General features: G+C 47.4%; 1 protein-coding gene across 1 annotated transcript in view; it reads right to left on the bottom strand.

Annotated features, from left to right (window-relative positions):
• Tbxas1 (thromboxane A synthase 1) overlaps positions 1 to 26312 on the bottom strand; it is a 172534-nt gene extending 146222 nt beyond the window's left edge. The window contains exon 1 of the mRNA XM_052720899.1: positions 26075 to 26312. Within this exon, the coding sequence (XP_052576859.1) occupies positions 26075 to 26163 (89 nt within the window). The 5' untranslated portion in view covers positions 26164 to 26312. The remainder of the gene's footprint in view (positions 1 to 26074) is intronic.
• Positions 26313 to 27017: the final 705 nt, after the last annotated feature.

The raw sequence follows: 27017 nt of genomic DNA, 5'->3' as shown, positions 1-27017 counted from the left end.
CCTGCTACTTGTAGCCATAACTCCATGGCATGATGGACTCCTATTCCCTCTGGAGCTATAAGCCCAAATAAGCCCTTCTTTCTATAAGTTGCTCTTGGTCATGGTATTTTATCATAGCAGCAGAATCATAAGTAATACAACTATCAAATTTAACTATTTCTATTGTCAACTTGATTAGATTATGAAACACCCAAGCACTGGTGAGGCACACCTATGGTATGCCAGTAGGGAATTCTAGAGAGATTAGCTGAGGGGGGAAGATTCTCCCTCTATCCCAGAACTAAATAGTGAGGGGGAAAGACCTAGCTGGCTGAGTGCATTCCCATCTCTGCTTTCTACCAAGATGTGAGCAAGCATCCTCTCCTCACCATGTTGGACTGTGTCCCCTGAACCATGAGTCAAATTAAACCCTTCCTCTAAGTTGCTCTTTGCTAGGTATTTGGTTACAGCAATAAAAAAAAAATAACTGAAGCAACTATATTTAAACATTAAATAAATAACTAAGCAATTTCCCCTCTAAAACAGTTGCTCCCCAGCCCTTGTGACTGCAGTTCACCAATGGTGTAAGCCAGACATCTCAGAGACCCAGTAGACTGTATAGTTGTTATAACTATAATTGCCCCTCCCAACTGGAGAGTAGACATCCCCATTCCATTTGCTTCAGGCCAAATGGTGATTGGCATCTGGAGCGTGGAGTCCACATCCCAACCAGGCCAGAAACAAGGCCTCCAGAAGCTGCCAGACCAGCTGACACCCAGACTTTAGACCGGCAAGGCATGGCTATGCCTCAGACGAACAATTTAGTCAATTCAGTAATAATTGCAGTGACTCAAAACATCAGACATATTTAAATTCATGAGTTCAGAATGATACAGGTGTATAACATCACCTTCACAACGTGTGAAACAACTGACTTCTGATACCACATTTGAAGCTTCCCCCACCACTGAGAACAGTTGTAGAGTTTGAGGCTCATTAATTGAGCTCTTTATAATTAAAGTCATTTTACATGCGTGGTGGTACCTCCTTCAAAAGGCAAACATCATGGTGAATCCTATCAGAAACTGAAACCATTTTTGAGTCAGAAATTTAAGCTATTTTTAAAAATAAGCTAGTTATCCCCATTGCTGATATAACAAATAACCACAGGCATATTTGCTTAGACAATTCAGATTTACTGCCTTGTGGTTCTAGAGGCTGTAGGCCTAGCATTCTTCAACACCTTTAAAAGTCTTTAAACCCCAGGCCAGCTCCTCCTGGAGCCTCGCAGGCTGGTGGCAATGACAGTCTGCGCTTCCATTCATCGCTTAGGACTCCTGGTCCCTTCTGGAGGTGGCCAAGTAGTTAGAGATGAGTGGACCGAGCGGGACATCTCAGCAGCTGTATTTCTGGGTGGGTGGCATGCTCCCTGTGGCGAAGCATTCTTGAAGCTGCAGTTAGGTTTTTTCCCCTGCATCAGAAACTGGGGTGTCACAAATCTGCACTAATGAAGGATATGCAGCCTCTGAAGACGGTGGCTTCTTTATAATTCCCCAACACACACACACACACACACACACACACACACACACACACACACACACACACACCCCTACCTACATGATGGGCTTTTCTAGAGGGTTATGGGAGGAAATACTCTAAAAAGGGGTTTGGCCCACCATGACTTGGGCGAGGGAAAGGGTCTCCTTGCTCCCTGAATATTCCACCCACCTCATAAATAGTCATAAAACTGGCTTTAAAACCCATAGCATAGAGGCCGCTGTGCTGCCTTCCCGCCTCCACATCTCTCTGGAGTGCCTGCTAAGCGATCTTCTGTGTCTCTCACTGAAAACTTTCCTTCTAGAGACCAGAGCAGAGCTAGAGAGACGGCTCAGTTAAGAGCGCTCGCTGCTCTCTCTTGCAGAGGACCCAGGTTTGGCTCACAACCATCTATAACTCCTGTTCCAGGGGATCCAAAGCCTTCTTTTCATCTCTGTAGGCACCAGGCACACATTGCTGCACATACATACATGTAAGCAAAACATTCATAACATAAAATTAAATAAATCTAAAAAAAAAAAAAAAACCAAAACCCTAGAGACCCCTCCACAGTAACAAAAGAAGTCTTGTGATTATTTTAGATCTACCCCCATGGTCCAATGGTCCAGAATATTCTCTTTCTTAAGATTCTCAAACCCTAGTTGCCATGTCGGTGGCATTCCTGGGGTAGGACGTGGACTAACTCATAGTTAGATAGATAGGCGTTGTCCGGGGAAGTGCCTGGGATGAGGACGGGACAGTGAACTGTCATAGGTTCCTTCAGACAGATGGATGGTGTAGCTGTGGGGCAGTGGCAAGAGGCCGGCAGGATGCTCCCACAGAGTTGGCCTCTGCCCTGGCAGCACAAACCGGCTTTGGCGCCTACGGCCTACACAGCCAAGTAGGTAAGCGCTTTCCAGAACCCATCGTGATGTTAAAAGCAGTCCCCAGCTAACGGTGACGAGAGTCCAGAGAGTTAACTTACTTTTCCATTTTAATCCTAGACTCCAGGCTAGGAAAGCCAGGGGCATCAATATGCCCCACAGACTTAATGGCCTTACTCTTCCAAAGCCAGTTGTGTGTGTGTGTGTGTGTGTGTGTGTGTGTGTGTGTGTGTGTGTGTGTGACGCCTGAGGAAATTTTTGCCAGGCCTGTGTCTGACCAGGTCCGTCACCTCCCAATTCCCTTTCGGTCACCTCCCCATTCCCTTTACATTTGTAAATGGGCCTTTTTTTCAAAGAAGTTTTATGTTATGACCCGAAGTGGAAACCAGGACTGCTTCCATGAACGAAAACCAACAGTGATAAGTTCTTTCGAGGGACAGACTTAAGGGGAGGCACGCAGTAGAGCCTCCCATACCAGCCGTGGTCCACGGTCACTGTTGAGAAGATGGTCCGAGCAAGGCACAGTGTAAACTGTGGCCTGCTTATGGTGCGGCCTGGCTGACGGTTTGACCCGATGGCCAGAGACTGGCAAAGGGAACCTCAGTCCTTTCTCAAAGCTCCTGTGGTCACTCGGGCTGGATGAACCTCTTGTTCCTGCCATGATGTCACTGCCACAAAGAGCTGCTCAGCACTTGACCTTGGATTTAGTCCAAGCTGTGGTTTTTGGTTTATCCTCCGGGAAGAAAGAAGTGTAAGAGGTCCTGTGTGGCCCTCGGGGCTAATGCGCCCAGCATGTTAGGAACGGAGAGAGTTGCCATGCGGGTAGCTGCTTCCTTCATGGCTCCCTGTGTGTTCCCACTCAGCAGCATGGTGGCAGGGGCTGGGTACCAGGCCACCATAGAGATCACATCCTGAGCCTCGGCATGCACAGCCTAGGCAAGTTCAACAGCAGGCAGCAAAAGTGAATTAGGTATTTGCGTTCCGAACCTTGCAGCTAAGACGTGGCCCCTGTCAGAGGGTGCATGCTCGGTTGAAACCTGCCATTCCTATTTCAGCTATTCTACTCACTGCTGAGCTGTAGTTATGAATCAGAAAATACGGTGACTGGTGCTAAGCTGTTTCCTACAAAAGCTAGTTTGGAAACAAACTGAAGCAAACCAGAACAAAAACAACTCGGATCCCATAAGGAGGCCCTCTCTCTATGGTGCCGTTAAACCAGGAGATGTGACCATTACATCGTAGCCAAGGGACACAACGTAATGGCACCCGAGGAGGGATGGGGTGCAGGAGGCCACAGGGTGTTGTCAGAAACACTTTAGGAAGACACCCTGACCACCAAATGTGTTCTCCATTGGGTGCCCCATGAAAACCGAAAACCCAGCCCCGTAAGAAAGAGCCTGCCAACACCCCCTAGGACAGGTGGCATGAGGTGGGCTGGGGTGAGATGGGTAGCTTGGGAGGGCCAGGCAAGAGAGGCTGAGTCAGCCATCTCCTCTTGGGTCCTAGCTCTCTGCCATCACACATCCAGCCACCAAAGGCTCTTAGGACACTGTCCTGCCTTTCCATGCCAGTGAGAATTAAAGGAAACTGAGTCAAACAGTAGAGTCATGTTGTAGGTACATACAAGCTTTGTTTCTAGTGTAAAAGCAGGAACAACGCCATCAAATGATGTCAGAGTGCCAGTTAAGTGGTTTTCCTTAAGAAATACTCCTGGGGTGGGTGGTATGGCTTTTTAAAGTATTGTTTATTTTTCTAACTTTATCTAGACTAAGCTACTCCATTGACCAGGAAAAAAAACCCAATGATGATAGATGGTGCATAAATAGGTAGGCAGATGATAGCCAAGTGGTAGATTGGTAGATGATCGCTATGAGTTGGGCCCAACACAACACAAAATTGTTACTTAAGACATTATGAGGGGTTTTTTTGTAATTTTTTTTTTTGTAAACTCAGTTGTGTGGTACTCAGGTGTGGACCTTGTAGATAACAACATTGCTTTGCAATGTCCGAAGGTTGGACATCACTTGTGGAATAAGAAATGACCCAGGGTCTCTGACCTCCGGCTGCACATACTGGTGTGCAGCTACAAAAGCTCACCCTTAGGTGTACATGCACACACACAGCACAGAAAGCTGCTTCATTGTATGAATAAATTATAAATTTACTGGGCTGGAGAGATGGCTCAGAGGTTAAGAGCACTGGCTGCTCTTCCAGAGGTCCTGAGTTCAATTCCCAGCAACCACATGGTGGCTCACAACCATCTGTAATGAGATCTGGTGCCCTCTTCTGGTCATACATGCTGTATACAAAATAAGTAAATGAATCTTTAAAAAAAAATTATAAATTTACATTTTTCATGTGTATGTGTATGTTCTTTCCTGAGTCCATGTGCACCACATACATGTAGAAGTAGAAGAGTGCATGGGATCCCTTGCAACAGATCATTACAGATCATTGTGAGCCACCACGTGGGTGCTGGGAACTGAGCCCAGGTCCTCTGTAAGAGCAGGATAAGCTCTTACACACTGAGCCATCTCTCCAGCCTCTATAATAGTATTTTTAAAACCAAATTAGACATACGCAATAGATACAGAGATAGAGTAGAAAACCTTTTCCCTTAATCTCTCCTCTATGATTGAGGGGGAAACAAAGGGGAGAAGGGCTTACTTAAATGTATAAATACAAGCACCTCAAATATTTTTAAAATTAAAGGTTTTTTCTTTTCCGGGGGAGGGGGGCTGGTTTGTTGTTGGTTTTTTTTGTTGTTGTTGTTTGTTTTTGAGACAGGGTTTCTCTGTGTAACAGTCCTGCCTGTCCTGGAACTCACTTTGTAGACCAGGCTGGCCTCAAACTCGCAGAGATCCTCCTGCCTCTGCCTCCTGAGTGCTGGGATTAAAGGTGTGTGCCACCACTGCCTGGCTTTTTCTTATTTTTTTTTAAGTATGTGTGTGTGGAGGGGGTGCCTGTGGAGGCCAGGGCTATTGGATCTTCTGGGGTTGGAGTTACAGACGGTTGTGAAGCACCTGCAGTGGGTGCTGAGAAGTGAACTTGAGTCCTCTACATTTTCTTAACTGCTGAGCCATCTCTCCATCCAGTCCTTCCCTGCACTTAGCTTTTCTTTCTTTCTTTCTTTCTTTCTTTCTTTCTTTCTTTCTTTCTTTCTTTCTTTCTTTCTTTCTTTCTCTTAAAAAAAGTTTATTTTTTATGAGCATTGGTGTTTTGCCTGCATGTGTGTCTGTGTGAGGATGTCAGCTCCCCTGGAACTGGAGTGACAGACAGTTGTGAGCCACCATGTGGGTGCTGGGGATTGAACCTGGGTCCTCTGGAAGGCCCTTAAACCCTGAGCCATCTCTCCAGGCCCTGTATTTAGCTTTTTAAAAGCTACCTCAGCAGACAGAGGTCCAAACATGGCATCCCACAATGGCCTGTGTGCAGCCCTGGCTGCATCTGGCTGATTCTAGGAGCTGCAGAGACTTGGACAAGCAAAGCGTGCTGGGGACAGACTCCAGGACACAGGGCTTTGCAGAAGTGATGAGTAATGCAGTCACCTCAGATCAGAGGTGGCATCTCCACAGAGCCACTTAAAGGGCCTTGCTTCTCCAAGAAAGGTCAGGGCTGAGGCCACGGCCTCGGAGGCCATTTTTTGCTCTGTCTGCCAATTAGCAGGCTAGCCTCACAGATAGCCAAGGCCTGGAGGTAGTGGTTTGTTTAGGTAATTGATGGTGTTGTCCTCACTGGGGGATCTCAGAGCATCAAAAGCTGTTGAGAAGCCAAAATTCACCGCGAGTCTGTATTAATCACTTTGTCAAGCTCAACAAAAGCCCTCTCGCTTTGCTAAAAACCCCAGATGAGGTAGCAGCCCTCAGCTAAACAAGGAAGCTATGGGGCTCTTCATTAATGTATCAAAGGGCTCAGGCAGACATTTTCACATGTTTGATTTTCATGAGAACAGTGGGAAGTTCAGGTAGAGCCGGTATTTTCCAAGCCTCTCAAGCACAAGGAAAATGAGTCCCCGGCTCCACTGAAGCTCACAGAGAAGGATCTAGAGACTTTACTGGACCACAAGGCCCGAGTGGTCTTGTCTAGGTTTGAGGAAGCTAGTGACAGTGAGTGTCTCATAATGTACCCTGTAGCCTTAGAACTTCCTCCTGCCCTGAGCTTGACTTCAGCAGGACCAGTAAAGTGAATTTCCTTCCCCATGCTGCTGAATGAGACTTGCTGCCCGCCCTCCCAGATGGCACCCCAGAAACCAGTCTGCTGATAGTGTTTCTGACTAATTATTCAATTCCGGGCCATCTCTCCCAAGGTCCTGTTCACATTCCGACAAACCTCCCTCAGCCTCCCGAAAGCCTTCAGGACGGTTTACGTTGTTCCTCCTTTTCACCTTCCGGGGCCACGGGAAGCCCCAGTGTCCTCTGACATCTGCTCACACCTCGGATGCCAACTCAGGTTCTTTGGGGCCAAGTCAGTACTGCAGCACACCAACAAATGCCCGGGAAATGGGTTCACTGCAGCATTAGACCTCACAGGACAGCGCCTTTGAAAGATTAGGGACACCTGAAGCCACTTGGAAGCCAATGCCAGGGTGGAGTGGGGCTCTGAAAGCCGCAGAATTCATGTCAACCATTGCTTAAAAGCATGTATGCCACACTGGAGAGACAGGGAAGAGCCTCTCTCCTATGAATGGGGGAGCCAGGGGCCCCCTTGGTTTGGGGGGCCATGATGACTGTCTTCCAGCTTCACCCCTTGTAGACTGGGGTAATCTTGCACGTTTTTAGTTATGCTGACCTGTTTCTTACTCTGGGCTTAGACCCAAGCTCTTCTCCAAGGCCAAGACTGAGTCCAGAGAGACATCTAGAGCACATTTGAGGGAGACCCTCCCTCTTGGGGAAGTGACCGGACCAGCCCTGCTCTTGTGGTCCACATCCCAGCTGCCTGTCCCCTGTGGAGCCCAGGAGCAGCCTTCACCTCTGCTTATACTTTCTGGAAGTTGCACAAACTGTTGCCTTTCTCTGGCTTGTACATGTGTCCCTCAAACTTCTCTCTGCCTCTGTCCCGTCAGCGGCCTCGACTTTGTGACACACCTTCTCTGAATCTGTATCAGAATGTCTGATTTGTAGGGACAATAGTCCTGGGTTTGGGCCCACTCTGATACTCCTGTCTTAGTTAGGGTTTTGATTGCTAGGAAGAGACACTACGACCATGGCAACTTTTATAAAGGAAAACATTTAACTGGGACTGACTTAGAGTTCAGCGTTAGTCCCTTATCATCATGGCGGGACAAGGCAGCACACAGGCAGACATGGTGCTAGAGAGGTAGCTGAGAGTTCTACGTCTGGCTCTGCAGACAGCAGAAAGAGACAGTGAGCCCCTAGGTCTAGCTTGAGCTTCTGAAACCTCAAAGCCTGCCCCTGGGGACACACTCCGCCCCACACCTCCCTATGAGCCTATGGGACCGTTTCCTTTCAAACCACGACATCATCCTCACTTGATTATATTTGCAGAGACTCATTTCCTGGTATTGTGATGTTCCAGTGGATGTGAGTTTTAGGGGGACATGGTTCAACCTGCTCCAAGGACCATCAAAACTGGTAGTTAATTCACAGGTGTAGTAGTACATAGTATATGTGGTTGGTGTGTGTGGGTATGTTATTTGTGTGGTATGTATGCAATATGTGTGTTCATGTGTGGTATGCATGGTGTGTGTGGTGTGTATGCATATGATATATGTGGTATATATTTAATATGTGTATAGTGTGGGGTATGTATATTATGTGTGTGTATTATGAATATTTGTATATTATGTATATTTGCATGCAGTATGTGTGTGGTACATGTAGCATGTGAGTATATTATTATGTGTAATGTATGTGGCATGTATGCTATATGCATGTACATGATGTTATGCTAAGTGTGTATATAGTATGTGCTATGTGTGTGATATGGGGGTGTGGCTAGCTGTGAGTGTGGCATATGTGCGTGGGTGTGTTAAGTGGCATGTGTGGTGTGTGTATATGCTGTATCCTAACTGCCCCAAAGACAGAGTTGGTGAGGCAGGAAGAAGCCCCACTCCAAAGCCATCTTGCGCTGAGCTCACACTGAGTGTCCCACTTGTCCGGGTTTCTCTGGGTTTTCCTGCACATATGACAACACTAACCTATATTCCAGGTGCTTCAGTCAGCACTCCTTTAGAGGGAAAAAGACAGTGGAGCGCGTCTGATCCTGGACCACAGAGCCCCTGGTGCGCAGTCTCCCCGGCAGCTTCCCAGGGAGAAGGGGCAGCACACAGGGAAGGAGGGGAGTGGTGTGACAGGGGCTCTTTCTAGCTTTGAAACCCACGTAAAATTCAGTGTCCACAAGCCTGGCATAGGAGGATACCGCCTTCCTTCTGAAAGCCAGTAGCTGACACCCAGAGGGAGTGACAAGAAATGAACATTTCACCCTTAGTAATCCAGGATGCTCTAGTACCCAGGAGACTAGGACAGCGTCTCCGGAAGTTTGTATTTCAGCCAGTTCTTGGCATAACTACATCCATACATCTTTTTCTGCCTGACACAGCACAAGGACCATGTCCTCCACCACAGATCTCAGTCTGCAAGGGTGTGCACCGGCTGCTGTTCAAAACACAAGTGTGCTGCACCCAGGTCCCTCAGGCCCTCTCCCTTCAGACATGCCTCCCCTCACCCTGCTGTCCTAGACTGGAGTTGAGCGCTCAGGGTTCCCTGAAAGTATGCCCCACCCACCATCAGCCAGGCCCTCCCTGCCCTCAATCCTTTGTTTGGATGGAAATTCCTAGGCCCAGGTCCAATCTGAGTCCCTCACTGAATTCTGATGAACTCTGCTTCGGGAACTCTTCATGCCAGCTCATCTCTCCACAGCAAGGCCTGCCATGACGCCCTGCCACTGTCTCAGCGGGCAGATTCCTCCTCGGTATCTGCTTTACTTAGACTCACGATTTTCATTGCTAATAAAAATCCAGATGTCCGTTAGCCTTAAGTGGGTTTTGTTGTTTGTTTGTTTGTTTGTTCTATTTTGTTTTGTTTTCTTGCTTTTTTTTTTTTTTTTTTTTTTTTGCCAGAGATAAGACTGAAAATGTATGATCTTGGACTTGGAACATGGGGCAATGGAAGGCTGTAAATTCTTCAAGAGTTTTCTGTATCAAAATTATACAGCAGCATTCTTGGCTCAGGCCAGACCACTACCTCCCACTACAGGGGTGGCGTCTTCTTTCTCAGTGCATTCACATTAGGCTTCAATTTGCAGCTTGCTGAGCCAATCAGAAGGCAGTTCTGGAACAAAGCCTCGAGTGTTACTATTTCCTCTTCTGTGTTCCGCATTCTTGTGATGGCCCAGAAGAGAGCTTCCTCAAGCCTCAGCTGTTACAACCACAAGGAATAGACACAAACCCCACTCTCAGCCCAGAACAGAGCTCCTCCAGCTAAGCCACAGACCATGGGAAAACTAAATGTGATGTTTGTGACTGAGTTCAGGAGGCTTGTTATACAGCATAACTGACTGATATAGATATATTCACTTAATTTTCCTCGATCTTCATTGCTGCATCTATAAAATGGGGCCGCTGGCTCATAATCAGTAAGCACAGCCTTTTTACTCATGACGTACAAATAATGGCTGTGATAAATGATGGCTATGTATGACACATTGCCAACAGTCCCAGAGACCAAACATTTCACGAATAAAGATTGCAGACATTAGAGGCAGAGGATGGGAAGAGTTTAACTGAGGTTGAGAACTTGGGACATAGCCAGGCGGTAGTGGTGCACGCCTTTAATCCCAGCACTCAGGAGGCAGAACCAGGCAGATCTCTGTGAGTTCCAGGCCAGCCTGGTCTACAGAGCGAGATCCAAGGACAGGCACCAAAACTACACAGAGAAACCCTGTCTCGAAAAAAAAAAAACCAAAACAAAAAGAACTTGGGACATGGAGGCTGGAGAGATGGCTCAGTGGTTAAGAGCACTGGCTGTTCTTCTAAAGGACCCAGGTTCAATTCCCAGCAACCACATGGAAGTTCACAACTGTCTGGAAATGCAGTTCCAGGGGATCTGACATTCTCACACCAATACACATTAAATAAATAAATAAATAAATAAATAAATAAATAAATAAAACAAGCTTGGGGCATATTGGTATTGCTAGAATGAGTTGTTCCAGTGGGAAATGAAGTCCCACTGAGAAGCTGTGGTGGTTTGGATGTAATTGACACCACGTGACCGTGTTTGAGGAGACTGTAGAAGGTGGAACCTTGCTAAAGGAAGCGCAACACGAAGCTGGCTTTAAATAGTTTTTGTCTCATTCCACTTCCTGTTTGCTTTCACCCCTTCCTGATTATGGTTGAAGGTTTGAGCTCTCAGCTTCCTGCTCCATCCTGCCTGCTGCCATGTCTTCCAACCATGACAGACTCTCATCCTTTTGGAACCATATGCCAAAATGAACTCTTCCCATAAGTAGTTTTTGATTGTTGTGTTTTATCACAGCAACAGAAAGTAACTTATACAGAAGTTGGTACCAGGATCATGAGGTATGGCCAACACAGTCCTGACCACATTCTTTTGGGCAAGATTGTGGAAGGAGTTTGGAACTCTGGGCTAGAAAAGCTGGTCATTGCTCAGAGTTTAATAGGCTGTCCTGGGGAGTTTGTAAACAAATGCGGAAAGTGGTGTGGATAATGGAGGGCTGGCTTGTGAAATGTCAGAGCAAAGTCTGAGTCTTTAAAAGACTACCAGGGCCATTTGTGTAGTATATTTTAATTAATAATCAGTGGCTTCTAGGCAGCTGGAGCTGAAGAATCACCTGTTATCAACAAGAGGCCAGCATCACTGAAGCCTGTGGGGCGTTTCTTTGATTGGACTGATGTAAGAAGGCCCAGCCCGCTGTGGGTGGTGCCAACCCTGGTGGTCCTGGGTAGTATAGGAAATCAGGCTGAGCAGGCCAAGGAGGGCAAGCCAGTAAGCTGCACTCCATGGGCTCTGCTTCAGTTCCTGCCTCCAGGTTCCTGCCCTGTTCCAGTTCCTGCCCTGACTTCCCCTTCATGATGGACTGTGACCTAGAAGGCAAATAAATCCTTTCCGTCCCCAAGCTGCTTTTGGTCAATGTTTTATCATAGCAACAGAACCAAAGTACAACAAGAGCTGACAGGTACATTGGCAAGCATGGGGTTCTTTTAAGCACTCGGCTGGCCAGGGGAGGAAGAATAGAGTGGGTAAACTATACAGTCAAGAAAGAGCTGGGTAAGTGGAGGATTGTGGGTTCTTTGGTTAGCTGGCTGGTTATTTGGTTAGTTTACTGGTTGGTTGATTAGCTGGTTAGTTTATTGGCTAGCTAACTGGATGATTCACTTGGTCTAAGATGGAAGATAAGCAAGGTGTAAAGAAACCTCTTGGGTGTTGTGGTAAAGGATGGGGAGAGTTGGGCTTAGGCTACAATGATCAGGAAACACAGTGCCTACCCTATGAGGGGAAAGAGGAAGGGCTTTACAGGGTTTATGTGCCAATTTGCCACACATCATTTACACTTCAAGTTCTCAAACCCCAAGGCAAGACAAGCAGCAGCCAAGGGAAGGCCGATCAAGTCAGATGATGAATGTCAGTTTTGACATGGGAAAACTTGAACATTTTCTGGGAAGCAGACTGAGTTGGGGGCTTGCTTTGCAAAGCAGTTTTTCAAGAAAGAGATTTTGAAATAACTAAGAGCTGATAGGGACTAAACATTGCCACCAATGGGTCAATAATAGTACATGCTGTTGTAATAAAGGTACTGTTCAAAAAGTCCTCACTTTCCAAGAGATGGGGAAGTATGGCCACCTCCTCTTCATCATATGGAAAATAAAAGGTCTGAGGCTCAAAGCTGGCTGTGACACTCTGGCCTTGGTAAAATTGCCCACGGCACTTCCTGTACTGTACTCCTGTATTCCCATTTGTGTGTGTGTGTGTGTGTGTGTGTGTGTGTGTGTGTGTGTGTGTGTACACACACACATTTTACACTTGTGTAAACTGAGGCACAGTGTCTTACCTGGCTTGTTTACGGTCTTAAGGTCATAAGGTCTGCTAGGATTTGAGCCCAGGTCATCACAAAGCATAAGCTCGGAACCATTATAGAAAGTGGGAGAGGCAGGTCAGAGTAAGGTGTCTGAGGACTGGAAAGCTGCTAATGCATTGAGAGTGTGTTGTTTCCTGAATGGGCTCAGCTGCCCACTTTGTGATGCTTCACATCTTTTCTCTAATAAATAGGACAGAGAGGAACTTCAACCCACACCAGAGCTCAGTTCACAAAGGTAAAAGCTCTTAAAATCCAGATGAACTCTCATCATATAACAAATGAGGGTGGTGGCTGGTCCCAGCGGCACTCAGCCAGCACTGAGTGGTGTCCCCAGGATGACAGTCGAAGTGTCAAAGGACAGTGACATGCACTGAGGGCTCATTTATGCCCCACAAAGTCCTATAGAGTGTGTCTTTTCATTCGGGACAGTCGACCAGGTCATTGAGTGCCTGTTGCCCAATAGGAGTGTATCGAGGGTTTGGGCTGAATACTGAATATTCCAACTAAGTGAGTAATAGCTGCTCCTGCCCTTGGGGGACCCACCTTCACATGGGGAAGCTATTGGGTGATCAGAGAGAGAGAAGGCAATCGGTGTGAGGAGACAAGAGCCTGGGAATGCAACCGATGAAGCTGTCCGCTGAGTGAAGAGGTGAGCTTCCCACGAGAGAGCGGCAAGTGGGCAGTAAGCAGTGGAGCAGAGAGGAACTGGGAAGAAAAATGAGGACAGCTGAGAAGTGGCCAGAGACGCACCGACAAGGACAGGTCCCCAAGAGCCCTCATGAGCTGAGCCAGGAAGAGCTGATTTGAGGGAAGGAGGCCCAGGGAAAGTTTCTTTTTTCACACTGGGGTGCAGTTAGCTGCTTGTGGGGTCTCCTGACTGGAGGTGCAGGGTGAATTTGAGGAACTGGAGACAGGGCAAGCAGGGGAGGCTCCCCAGCCTCAGACTCTCTAGAAGACCTCAGCCACAGGAGGGCCGAGAGAGAAGGGACAGGTCCAGAGCCACCTAGGGTCTAGACTAGCTGTAGGGATGAGAGACAGGAAAAAAGACAAGATGGAGTCCCAGAGAGCCGGTGAGTGACGAGGTGGAAAGTATGTGTGTGCAGAGAAGTGGAGGCTGTTGACCTTCTCTTACCCACAGGAAACAAGAAAGGAAATGTGACCTGCCCAACATCGCTCTGCAGGAAATTGTTGGTCCCTAAATGAGAGGTCTGGCTGCTTCCCAGAGCACGACACTTTTCCTGAGAGCTTTCCACCCCCGACCTCCACAGTCCCTTCTGTCAGGGGATGTGGTTACTAAAGTGCCCGTTGTCTGTGGGGTCAGCGAGCGTTAAGGTGTGCAAGCGATCAGAGTCCCTCCTCAAAGCTCTGCAGCCTGTGGCCCGTTGCCTGTTCATTTGTGACGGTGGGAGAGTGGTGTGCGGGGTATTTACCACATCTCAGGGAGCCTGATGTAAACTGTGCATTCATTGACAATAGGAGGGTGCAGGTTAGCTAAAATGTCAAGCCTTTTTGCCCTGGAGCGGAATGATAACTTGGCCCACAGATGCTGGCTAGCTCATTGATCAGTTCTGCTCCTTGGCAGGGCTTCCAATTGGCTTGTAGCTGAATAATTACAATGGGAGAGATCAAGCAATCGCTACATAAATACACATTGTGGTGGGGACAGTAGAGCCCTGGACCTATGGGGACAATCATATCAACAGCGGATGTTGGCGAAGAGTTTAGATGCCGTTGCTCTACACTTACCAGGGCTGGTGATCAATAGGACAATATGGAGCAATGTCTGCTCTTTGCTCCCTCTCTACAGGTGGCCACGTGCCCCTTCTCCGCTCCCAGGGAGTCAGGATACTCTACCACTCACCACCTCCTCTACCACGTCAGCATCCCATCCCATCCCATCTTCTTAGTCTTGTTCTCTCATTTCTAATGTTTTACCTCCCTGAGTTCATGGGACGGCTACCCACAGCATACCCACGAGGCAGACCAGTACACAGTCCAGAAAACCTTTGGCATTCAATGCTTGAATGAACAGAGAGTTTATTTACTCTTTCAAGTAGAAGTCACAAGCAAGGCATTCTGCCAGGTGCTGGAAATACAGTGGCGTTAGTGGGCACAAAGGAAGGAAACTGATCCCACCCTCCCTTGCATATGCAAGTGCACATCCGGCCATCTCTGTAACAGTATCCCATGAAGCAATGGTGCTGTAGCAGTTAGTTGGGCATCATAACGGTGAGTGATATTTACTGAGCAGCGATGAGGCACTTGTGGCTTTAACTCAGATGCTTCCCTCGGGGCATACAGCCAGGAAGACAGGATAGGCATGTGCGACAAAATAATGCCGTAGCATCTAGAGCGAACGGGGCAGAAAGACAAGGCTCATTGCATACTGGCCTGGCCAAAGGGTCCTTCATGGAAAAAGAACACCGAGGCAGGCTTTTGAAGGGTGGGTAGGATGTGACAGCCAGAGGAGGTATTCTGGCAGCAGGGCTTATGGGGGAGAGGAGGGTGCTGTGTGGCAGGCAGAAGAGAACCACAGGGAAGAGTTTAGGATACTCTCTGACCAGAATGCGGAGACAGCTGCTGATAGGTTATGGTGCAGTGTTGGCGCTCTCTGGCTCTTTTCCAAGGGTGTCTGTGCTACCCTCAGGAAGGAGGATTTGGGTAGAGGAGAAGCCGTTCCTTCCAGGAGGTTGACTTAGCTTTTTGAATCATCTCTGACACCATTTTCCCAAATACTTTAAAAAATAGGGAGGCGGCCTCCTTCTGGGACTTCATTCAGGAGCTGGCACTCCATGGAGATGAAATTTCAGAAGCATGTCTTTGTGTGAGGCTGTCAAGGAGGGGTGAGATGGCTCATCAGTATGGCCTGGAGCTGGACTCCACTTAGGTTAGTGACAAACCAAAAATGCCCCATTGTCCTTCTCACCCCTCCTACCAGAAAGTTGTACAACATCACACAGTGCTGATGTACCAGGAGCCATGAGCGCCCCACCCCATAACTGAAATACGAGCCAATGACCGCATGGGCATCTGCCCTTTGTCTTCAGCTCCCAAAAGACACTTTGCGTACAAGTTATCCCTGCCACAAGGAACAAGTCCCTGAAAGCCTACCAGGGTCCCCAGAGATGAGTGCTTCCCTTAAATGGCAAATGATAGCCTATTTGTTTGTTCTTGGGGGTATCTGGGGACAAGGAAAGGGGACACTCAGTAGCTCTATTTCTGGGAAAGCCAATTCTGCTTCCTCCTAAGCAAACACCACACAGGTCCCCGAGTAGCTCAGTGAGGCACAGATGGAAAACTGGCTTTGCTGATGGAAGAAGTGAGATTCTGAGATTCTTGTTTCGTCTCTGCCTGATGTGCTTTTGATGTGAAATGGCTCCCGCAGCTGGTGTGTTTGAATCCTTGGTCCCCAGTGATGGCGTTGTTCTGGATACTTGTGGACTCTCCGGGACTATGGCCTAGCTAACAGAAGTAGGTTGCTGGGGGGTAAGCATTGAAGGTGATAGCCACTTCAGGTTCTGGCCTGAGTTTCAGCTTACTGATCCACCAAGGTGTGAAGTAGCCATGCAGCAAGCCCCTATCACCATGGATTCAGGTGCCCCTGTGGCCACCAGGATGGATGAGTCACGAATCAAAATAAACCTCCTCTCCCTTCAATGCTGCAGTCATGGAGCCTAAAAGCAACTGATCCCCCTGCTTCAAGACTGGATGCCACGAGGGGCCCAAGCTCCTTCCAGGATAAGGAAAGGAGGGGTGGGAAATTGTCAGTAAAGTGCATCCCACGCAGCATGAAGACCTGAATTCAGATCCCCAGCATGCATGTAAAAAGTCAAACATGCCACCACGCACCTATAACCCCAGCACTGGGGGAAGAAGCAGAGACAGGGAACCCCTGGTACTTCCTGCTAGCCAGCCTACCCAGTTGGCGAGCTCCAGGTTCAGTGAGTGTCTGTGTCTCAAAAGAAAAAAGCTGGAAAGGCCAGAGAGATGGCTCAGCAGCTGGGAGCATGTATTGCTCTTGCAGGGGACCCCAGCTTTGTTCCCAGCACCCACATCTGGAGTCTCACAGCTGCCTGTAACTCTGGTTCCAGCGAATCCAATGTCCTCTTCTGGCCTCTAAGGGCATCTGCCACTCCCACCCAGACACATGTACATACACATAATTTTCTTTTTAATGAAGGTAGAGAAGCAATTGAGGAAAACACCTGATTTTGACCTTTGGCCTCTATACCCACATGTGTGCACACACATGTGCACACACATGTGCTAATGTGCACATACATGCACAAACAGACACACAGAGAGAAGGAATGACCATAAGGAATGAGAATATTTCCATAGTTTTCTGAAAAACAAAAACACACACTGGGCGGTGGTGGCACAAACCTTTAATCTCAGCACTTGGGAGGCAGAGGCAGGCAGATTTCTGTGAGTTCAAGGCCAGCCCAGTCTACAGAGCGAGTTCCAGGACGGGCTCCAAAGCTACACAGAGAAACCCTGTCTCGAAAAAAAAAAAAAAAAAAAAAAACAGAAAAAACAAAAATCATCCGCCCAGTGACTTTGGCCCTCCCACGGAATTCAAAGTCTTCCACAACTGGTTCATTTGCCTCCATGAGCAAATAGTGCCCGGAAGCTTTATTGTTTATAATCACCTTTTATTCGGATTGCAAATACTATTAGCCAGTTTAATCACCTATTTGCCAAATTGGAAGCTAATTTTAAGGACCAATCCACTCTCAACAAAGATGCTTTGCCCGAGGGCTTCCCAGAGCCCACATCTAGACACCTTGTGCCTTCCCCGTAGCCGAGTCCTAAGGACACAGTTTCTGATCATGGTGGATCCGCAGTGAGGGCTCAGCCTACCAGGAGAATGCCTTTGAAGGTCATAAAATGCATCTGGCTGTATAAGTTCTGGTGCGTATGCTAAAATAATCAGTCACGTTGCTTTACAGTCACACCTCGTACTCTTGTTCTGGAAAATCAATAAAGTGAGAAGAAGGACAGAGACGTTGTGCATGACTATTGAAAAGAGAAAACAAAACAAAACAAAAGAACCAGTAATATTCTGTGGAAATAGTCCTCAAGGAAGTGCAGACCTAGTTTTCATAAGCAGGCACGGTTTTTATCTCCACACTCATCAGCGCCTTATTAAACTGAAGTATCCATTGTATCCCAGGCAAAAATGCAAAAAAGCAAAAGGGCGGAGCAGCATGCATCCTTCTCTGGGAGCTCCGAGGCACTGGAAATTATCCACGGCCTTTGAAATGTATTTCTAAACTGCCCATTATTCACACTCTTAATGTGCTGTTCCACTGAATGTTACCAACTCTAATGGGCCTTTGCCTGGGCTCCCGCCTCACCTGAAATAGTCTTCCTCTTCTAAACTGCCCACTCTGTTTTTGCCTGCGTTTCGAGCACCAGCAAAGGCCCATCTGCTGGCAAAGTCATGTCTGACTGGCAGGTGACTAAGAAAGGCTGACAGGGCTGGAGACATAGCTCGGCTGACAGAGTGCTTACTTAGCACACGGGAGGTCTTAGGTTTGATCCCCAAGACGATGTAAAGCAGGGGCAGAGTGGTACGTGGCTGTCGTGCCTCAAAAGACAGAGGCAGGAGGATCAGAAGTTTCAGGTCATTCTTGACTACATAGTGAATTAGAAGCTGGCATGAGCTATGAGACCCCGTGTCAAAAAAACAAAAAAGCAAAAACAGGTCAGGCATGGTATATGCTGATAATCCCAGCACTCAGGAGGCAAAGGCAGGGGGATGTGTATGAGTCTGAGGTCAACTTGATCGAATAGCAAGTTCCAGGCCAGCTAGGTTTATGTAGTGAGACCCTGTCTCAAAAAACAAACAAATAAACCAAAAACAGCAACAATAAAAACAAAGGCTAACGGCTGCAGAGATGCATCAGTTGTTAAGAGCACTGGCTGCTCTTCTAAAGGACTGTGGTTCAATCTCCAGCACCCACATGGCCACTCCCAACCTTCTGTAACTCAAGTCCCAGGGAATCTGACTCCCTCCTCAGGTACTGCACGCAGGTGGTAGATCTATGCACAAAACACACATGAACAAAAAGGGAAAAATTAAAGCAAAAGCAAAGGCTGAAGGACTGGAGCTGGGAGAGGAGAAACAAGAGTCATTCACAAAGCTCCAGTGAGGGCCCCACACTGCTTCTGGGGTGCATTTCCAGGCTTCTGGAGCACTCTGTCAGGCCCAGGGGCTGCCACTTAGAATGAGTAGGGGGGCTCTGGACAAGAGAAAGAATCATCATTTGTGGATAATGTGGAGTTTAGCCAATTTTTCAGGAGCAGTATCTAGGTCCACATAGACCTACATCGAACAATGTCAAAGCCATCCAGGTCCAGAAGGTTCTGTGGCCATCTTTGCTGCAGCCTACTCCATGCCCACGTGTTTTGGTAGCATCCCTGATGGGTGGCAGGGTCGCTCACACACTCCCAGAGCCGCATCCCTGCCTCCTGACTGAGCCAATGTGCTGTTTGCTGTACCTCTGATGTTGAACTTTGAGCCAGAACTCATTGCGGGCCCTAATTCTGCCTCTAGACTCCATAGCTTTCCTGTCCTGTGGGGAGCAATACATCAACCCTTGGAACCCGAGGGTCTAAAAAAGGGTAACTTTAACCTCTCAGTCTCTCTGCAGCAATCTTTACTTTTTACCAGCCCAAAGATGCAGCAAGCTGTCTTTCCCGGGGGAAGGGCTTGTCTTTCTCTCCCACCGTGGCTGCGTACAGCATTACTCCATCGAATAAATGTGGGAATACCGGAGTAAATGAAGTTGAATAGGCTTCTCTCCTGCAGAATTTTCCAGGGCCCTTGATCTTCTATAAATCTCCAAGAAGGGCGGGCTTAGCGCTAACACTCCAAATATGGTTAGGAACAAAAAACTGGGAACGGTGACCAAACCGATCTTGGGTCTGTGAATGCTGACTTCGTGATCCTGGCCACTTTGTCCTTCTACCTCTGATTATATCAGGAAACACAAGTGTCCCTTGACCATGTATCCACACGGCCTAATTTCCAAGACCCTCAACAGACATCAAAACACAAGATCCTTTAGTCCCTTACAGAAACTGATTCAGACTTTGTATACACACACATCCTCCTTTGTGCTCTAAATCACCTCTAGACGACTTTTTTTTTTTCCAAGACAGGGTTTCTCTGCATAGTTTTGGTGTCTGTCATGGATCTTGCACTGTAGACCAGGTTGGCCTCGAACTCACAGAGATCTGCCTGCCTCTGTCTCCCGAGTGCTGGGATTAAAGGCATGGACCACAACCGCCCGGCCTCTAGACGACTTATAATAGACGGTACGATGAATGGACATGCTAAGTAAATGCTGTGCTCTGTTGTTTCGGGAACGATAGCAAGGCAAAATCTGCACATGTTCAATACAGGTGCAAGCATCATAGACCTAGCCCCATCACATGCCAATGACGTACCAGGCAGGCAAAGCTCAGTCTAGCGATGGGCAGAGGCCGAGGAGCTGTGACGTGGCAGGATGTACCACAGCGTTGCTTTGTGCTGGTAGATCCAGTGTACGTCTGCGTGTGGCGAAGTCAAATTTGTTGTTTTAGTTTTTTTTTTAAGATTTATTTATTTTTACATGCATTGGTGTTTTTCCTACATGTATGTCCGTGTGAGGGTGTCAGATCCCCTAGAACTGGAGTTACAGACAGTTGTGAGCTGCCATGTGGGTGCTGGGACTTGAACTCAGGTCCTCTGGGAGAGCAGCCAGTGCTCTCAGCCCCTGGGCCATCTCTCCAGCCCTTTTTTTTTTTTTTTTTAAATTTCTACCATATTTGTTTTATTTTGTTTTCGTATTTTAATCTGAGGTTGGTTGAATCCATGAATACAGACCTGAACATATAGAGGGCTGACTGAAATGCTTTTCTTGCTCTGCCGTGCTCTGGGTTTCTTATCTGGCACCCACATTCTACCCCAGTGGTTTATCTTAAATATGTCCTGGCAGGAGATAAGGCTCTAGGACTGGAACTCATTCTCTCACACAGAAAGCAAGCTCTCTTCTGAGAAACTTCTGAGCACAGGGGTGGGGTTTTCCAAGATAATCTCAAGTCCTAATAATCCTCAAACACGTTTTAATTTAAACTAGACTTAGAAGCATTTATCAGCACACCACCTCACTCAGATTCCTGTGTAAATGTTGAACCAAGGCAGACCTCCGCAGCCTAAAGCCAGAGCGTTCAGCACAGCCCGGCGTTAAAGCCCTTCCACCTTCCCAAGAGAGACCCCGTGCCTCACCGTGTTCACCTCTGAGGGCTTATGCTCTGCCCTCTTCATACTGCCTTCCGTGCTGATCACACCACCCTTCCAGTTCCCCACACAAGACTGGCACCCCAGGTTCCAAACCTCCATGCCCAAGGAACACAGTTGCTTCCTGGGTCCCCCTGTACTTGTTGAAAGGAGCAATCTCCCACTTTTTTTTTTAAGCAAAATTACTTTTGTTGCTGTTGTTGTTGTTAAGTATTCACACTCCTTAAAGAAATAGGAAAGCTACAGAAAGGCTGAAAGAAGAAAAAAATCTCCCCTGACCCCACTACTGAAAGAAGCCTATTATTAATAGTTGGGCTTTTTCCTCACACTCTTTCTGACGGGATAAAGAAATCTTTATCTACCCCAGGAATCCAGCTGCCAGGCCTGAGGCATTGCTTGAAAGTTGAAACACACTTGTACTTAAGGGTGCCTTAAGCAATATTCAACTCAACTTACTTCTTGGAGTAAGAATTTCAAACAATTTTATTCAGAAAAGTGACGTCTTCCCCCACCCCCATCTCAGTGCTGGGTATGAAACCCGGGTTTTGTTCATGCTACACAAGCACTCTACCAGTGAGCTGTGTCACCAGATGACAAGTGGGTTGTAACCTAACAGGGACGAGACAATGGCTTAGTGGGTACAGCATGAAGGCCTGCGTTAGGACCCCTAGCATCGAACATGAGAAAACAGGTGCGGCAGAATCCGTGGACTCCAGGCTCAGTGAAAGACCCTGTCTCAGTAAATAAGGTAGGGGACAATATAAGAAGGCACCCAGTGTATATAGTGTGTGTGTGTGTGTGTGTGTGTGTGTGTGTGTGTGTGTGTGCGCTAGTCACTGTAGTAAAAGCTTCATATCCTTGCTGCTAACATAATCGATGACCCCAACTCCATCCCCAGTCCTAGTGAAGCATCCCTGACCTACCAATGCCCCAGATCATGCCACTTAACCAAGCATCAGTCAACTTAAATGGATATCATCAAAAAATGGTACCAGTTCAATGTGGTGATATTGTGTTCCCCAAAACATTCTGCACCCTTTACTAAGTTATCTGGGGTCAGAGACAGAACAGCCACTAGATACAAAGGCCAGAAAATGGTGGCACTCACACCTTTAATCCTAGCATTCCAGAGGCAGAAACCCATGTGTTCAAGGATACAGCCAAGCATGGTGACTCACACCTTTAATCCCGGAAAGCGAGCCTTTAATCCCAGGGAGTGACGGTAGAAAGGAAAGATATATAAGGCGTGAAGACCAAAAACTAGAAGCATTTGGCTGGTTAAGCATTTGGCTGGTTAAGTTTTTAGGTTTTGAGCAGCAGTTCAGCTGAGACCCATTCTGGATGAGGACTCAGAGGCCTCCAGTCTGAGGAAACAGGATCAGTTGAGGATCCGGTGAGTTGAGGTGGCTGTGGCTTGTTCTGTCTCTCTGATCTTCCAGTTCACCCCAATACCTGGCTCAGGTTTGATTTTATTAATAAGAACTTTTAAGATGCATGCTACAAGTTCAGTTTGGGGAAAATGATCAAAAAAAAAATCACACCTAGTTTATAGCAGTCTCCCTTTAAGTAAAATGGAGTTATTTTGTCTTTCTCCCAAATCCACTCAAATACTTAATAATCATTTACCTATTATTAAGTCCGTGGTCTCTGCTCTACAAGGTGAAATAATTATAAAGGCAGCACCAAGCTGCCTCACACCACACACATGAGGTCTTCAGGAAGCAAGTGAGGCTCATGGTGTAAGGTTTGGATTTCTGTGCGACCCTGAAGTCTAACCGAAGGCCAAGGAAGAAAGGACTGGCAGAGACTCGGGACCTTCTGCCAGCATTTATTAGACATCTATGTGCCAGGCTTTGTGAGTGAAGGAGAAAGCAGACAGAGGTGGGCTTCTCTGTGTCCTGGAGGGATGCCCCACCAAGAACACACCCCTGAGCTCAGTGTTGAAGGACAGAACAGAGGAAAGGGTATTCTAAACAAGCAGACTGACTGTGTGCGACATGAGACATTCAAGGCATTGCCCAGTCGAGTGTGACCAATGCGCAGGCTGTCGGGAGAGACTGGGGAGACGGAGTGGCTGAAGTAATAGAGGCCACTTGGGGGAATCTGGAGCTGGTGAATATGGACTTGTCAGATTGACCTCATTCAGCCAAACATTAGCAGTGCCTCTGCTACAGCTCCATGCTTCCAGAATCGCAATGAGAAAGGAGATCCTGCACAAGCCCTTGAGAGACTCACAGGCTTGAAGGGATAGGACACAACCTCAAGTCTCTGGTGCCTTTATCTGCTCAGCAGTTAGGCTATCCATTTCAGTCTCCCCTGGACTGGTCAGAGGGATCTCCTAAAGGAGGTCAGTTAGGTGCATCCAACCATCATCCCACAGGACACATATGGACAAGGATATCCATAAATTCAGTCCAACACAAAATCTTAAACTTAACTTTTATTATTATTAATTATTATTATTATTATTTGGGTTTTTTTTTTTCAAGACAGGGTTTCACTGAATAACAGCCATGGCTGTCCTGGAACTAGCTCTGTAGACCAGACTGGCCTTGAACTCAGAGAGATCTGCCTGCTTCTACATTCTGAGTGCTGGGATTGAAGGCATGTGCCCCCACCACCGGTCCTTACGCTTCCTTAAAACATGAGTTTTGTATGTGTGTGATTTTCTTTTGTAACTCAATTGCATAGTTCTCAGCTATGAACTTGACAGATGACTATGTTGTGTGCCAGTATCCAAAGGTTGGATACCCCTGGTAGACAGCCCGTTAGAACACACCACTCTTTACAAACCCTCTTGGGTAGAAGATGACTATGAGGGTCTCTCTTTACCTCAAATTCCTGGCCTTTGACCTCCTCCCCTAGAGAGACACACACACGCATATATATAGATGCTCATGGGAAATGTAGCCAGAGGGTTGGAAGCCTTGCCAAAGTCAAACTGGGGGCTTCTAATGGCTGCCTAGCGTCTTGCGTGGAATAGGAACATGGGTGGTCCAAGCATGATTGTCACTGAGCTGAGTGGAGGCACACATACAAGAGTACCAGAGTCACAGCCATGGCCACAGCCATGCTCTCCACTGTTTCTTCCCCAGCAATTTTCACCTTTGCAGACACTGAGCTCCACCCCCACCCCACCTCCGCCACAGCCATGTTGCCCTGTCCTTGGCTCATTTGATCCAGATCTCCTGTTCCTCCGACCTTATACTAAGACCTCCCACCATGCTGGCACACATTAACAGGTCGATAAATGTTTCTGCGATAACAAATGGATGCTATACTCACTTCCTATTCACCACCTGTGCTCCGTGCCTCTATCTTCACTCTGCGTCTTTGAACCTAGTTATTAATAGGGCCTGGGAGTAGATTACACACACGCAGCTGCCTTGCCGGGTGGTGTGTCCCTGAGTCTCTGCAGAAAGCTGATTGGGAACACCCAGCCACACAGCTTATCTGAGCGCGACATGGGCCCTTTCCATCATCAGAGTAATGGTAGCATATGCAACTCACTCATTCGCTCATCAAACATTTATTGAGGCCATGCTATATGTCAGGCACGGAGCTGAGAATTAACACAGAAATGAAAAAGACACAGAGAGGGGATGTAGAAATGTGTATCAGGGAGGCATTGATGCTGCAGGACCACCTGGGAGACTCAGGTGGGTACGGCTTTGAGCACCACAGGACACAGCTGATGACGCGTTTCCTTTTCTTCTTTTTTGAGACAAGACCTTATATAGTCTGGGTTGCTTAAGGATGGCCTTAAACTTCTCATCCTCCTGCCTCTACCTCCCCAGTTTGGGGATTACAGATTTATGCCACCATGCCCAGTATTTATGTGGTGCCAGGGATTCCGCCCCACTGGGGCTTTGTGAACGGTATGCAAGCACTGAGCTACAGCCCCAGCCCACAATCAGAACGTTAATGAGAGAAGAGAATACACAGAAAGCCAACCACTAAAGACTTCTCTTTCGCAGTGCAGGGGTTCAAACCTAGGACATCACACATGCTATTCCTGTGCTCCTCCTCTGAGCTATCCTCCCCACACCCAAACACGTTTTCCTCTGCTTTTCGGTTCCGGAGGTTGGAGTCATAGTGGCTGACATCTATTATGCACCTACTGCATGTTATGTGCCTTGTTTTGGATTCTACAGGGCACAAAAGCGCATTGAAGTGGTTTACGAGGCTCGGGGGGCGAGGGGTAAGCATTTGCTCTTGTTTTCACATGTGGCTAGTTTCAGTGCCAGATAGGCCATGCTGAGACAGAAAAGTTCAAAAAATAATTAAACCAGTTAAAGAGCCAAAGAGCGCTGGGATTGAAGCCGGGTTTCAGAGCCAATTTCCAAGAAGTCATTTCATCATCAGAGAACATCAAACGTGCATTCCACTTTGGGCTATGCAAATTCCAGAAGAATAATACCTCACATTTGCATAATGCTTGATGTTTTTCAAAGTGCCTTCCCAGTTATTAATCTACAGCAGGCTTTATTACCACTAGAAACATACATTGAAACTCTCTCCCAACTCTATTATTTTTTCCGCTTTCCCCTTAAAGCCCGGAGAGACCTAAATCCAGGTGGTTGGGAATACATGGGCAGCTCTAGGAAGTGTAACTGGCAGGCTGCATAGACACAAACGTAGCTCACTGTGAGGTCTTTCCCTTACAGTCGGCACTGGGGCCGGATTAAGAAATCTGCTGTTGAATTAACAAACCGGCCGGGGAGAGGCTGTGTAGCTCAAATTCGAGATTCTTCCAGGATTCCCAGCTTCCTGGGCGCTGCATCTTGTACCTCATTTGCAACGTATTCCCTTCTATAATGTATTAGAACCTTAGGAAATTCATTCTGCCACTTGGTCCTTAAGCCTGCCGACATCCCTGCCACCAGCTTGCTACAGAGTTTGTTCGCCAACGAGGTTCCATGTCTTTAATGTGCTGTGAACCAAGAGGCTGAATCCGTTGTAAACCCAACATGAAGAAAGGATTTCAAAAAGCAAGGTGAGACGATATGACAGGGCTTGAGGAAACACTTTCAGCCATACCTAATGCCTTTCCAATTTTCTTCTTTTTCCATCTCTTTCAGACTTAATTATGTGTAGCGTTCCCAGTCACTGAATCACCAGCATTTCCTGACACTTGAATCTCATGCATTTTAGCAAAAGATTAACCTGGCTGTTTGCTTTTAATTCTGAAGCTGTGTTAACACCCAACCCCCTCTAGATTAGACAGGAAGAAAAACACATGCCCGCACACCCCACCCGGCACCACAGGCTCCAGGGCCGCCGACGTTCTAGCCATGTCACACTCCCGAGGGTTGGCGGCACTTACCATTTCAGGAGGGCCAGGAGAGCCACAAACAGGGTCAGAGTAACCATGGTGCCACTCGCTTCCAACTTGAGAAACCCCAAAACTTCCATTGTTCCCCTGAGACCCCAGAGGGGTGGTCGTCTGGAGGACAGAGAGCGTTGATCTCCTGCCCCGGTAGGAGTCCTGATCTGTATGCAGGTGGTGGAGGAAGAAATGATAACCAGCAGCAGGTCACATCAAGTGGGTCCCCAAATGTGCTCTTTCTCAGAATGTGCCTTTATAAAGAGGAAGGAAGCAGAGGGAGAAACAAAGGGTTTCGGGGCAAGGCAATGAATCAGCAACTTTATTTTCTTGATGACTGTGTTGTCAATAAACATTTATGTTAGCTTCCCCCAGAAACAGCAACAGACAGTCGGTACCAATGATCACTGAGAAGCAAAATGGTTGTAACCATTGGCTGCTCCTCTAATAAGCATTCCTCAGGGAAAGAACTCCTTTATGGTTTCCCTCTGTATACCTTTGTCAATCCATACTTCAGGGATGATACAGATCGGGGCATTCTGGATATCCCACAGAACCCAGGGACCAGACACCAGCTGGATGGAAAACACTATCTGCTTTGCAGACAACTGCCTCAAAGTTCACTAGTTATCAAGTAGAAACCCCTGACTCAAAGGTGTACTCAGAGTATTGGTACAGACCACAGATCCTGCCTTGGGTGGGTGCTGTCAGCATGAGTTGGTGGGTTTCTTGGTTGTCTAAAAGCTCATGCACAGTCATGCATGGGTTGATTGTTCTAGCTCTGACCTGATCTGATAAAAGCCGCTGGATGATTTTATTCGCTTATTAGTCAGTGTGTTTTATCTTGAGAATAGATAGAAGGCAGGGTGAGGAGAGAACCACTCATATAGCATATATAAACTCAGTGTCTACCATACTCACAAATGGTGCTGGCACCTAATCC

Source organism: Peromyscus californicus, unplaced genomic scaffold (assembly GCF_007827085.1).
Source record: "Peromyscus californicus insignis strain IS unplaced genomic scaffold, ASM782708v3 Scaffold_6__1_contigs__length_162567912, whole genome shotgun sequence".
Taxonomy (NCBI): domain Eukaryota; kingdom Metazoa; phylum Chordata; class Mammalia; order Rodentia; family Cricetidae; genus Peromyscus; species Peromyscus californicus.
This window is presented reverse-complemented; position numbering and strand designations above follow the sequence as displayed.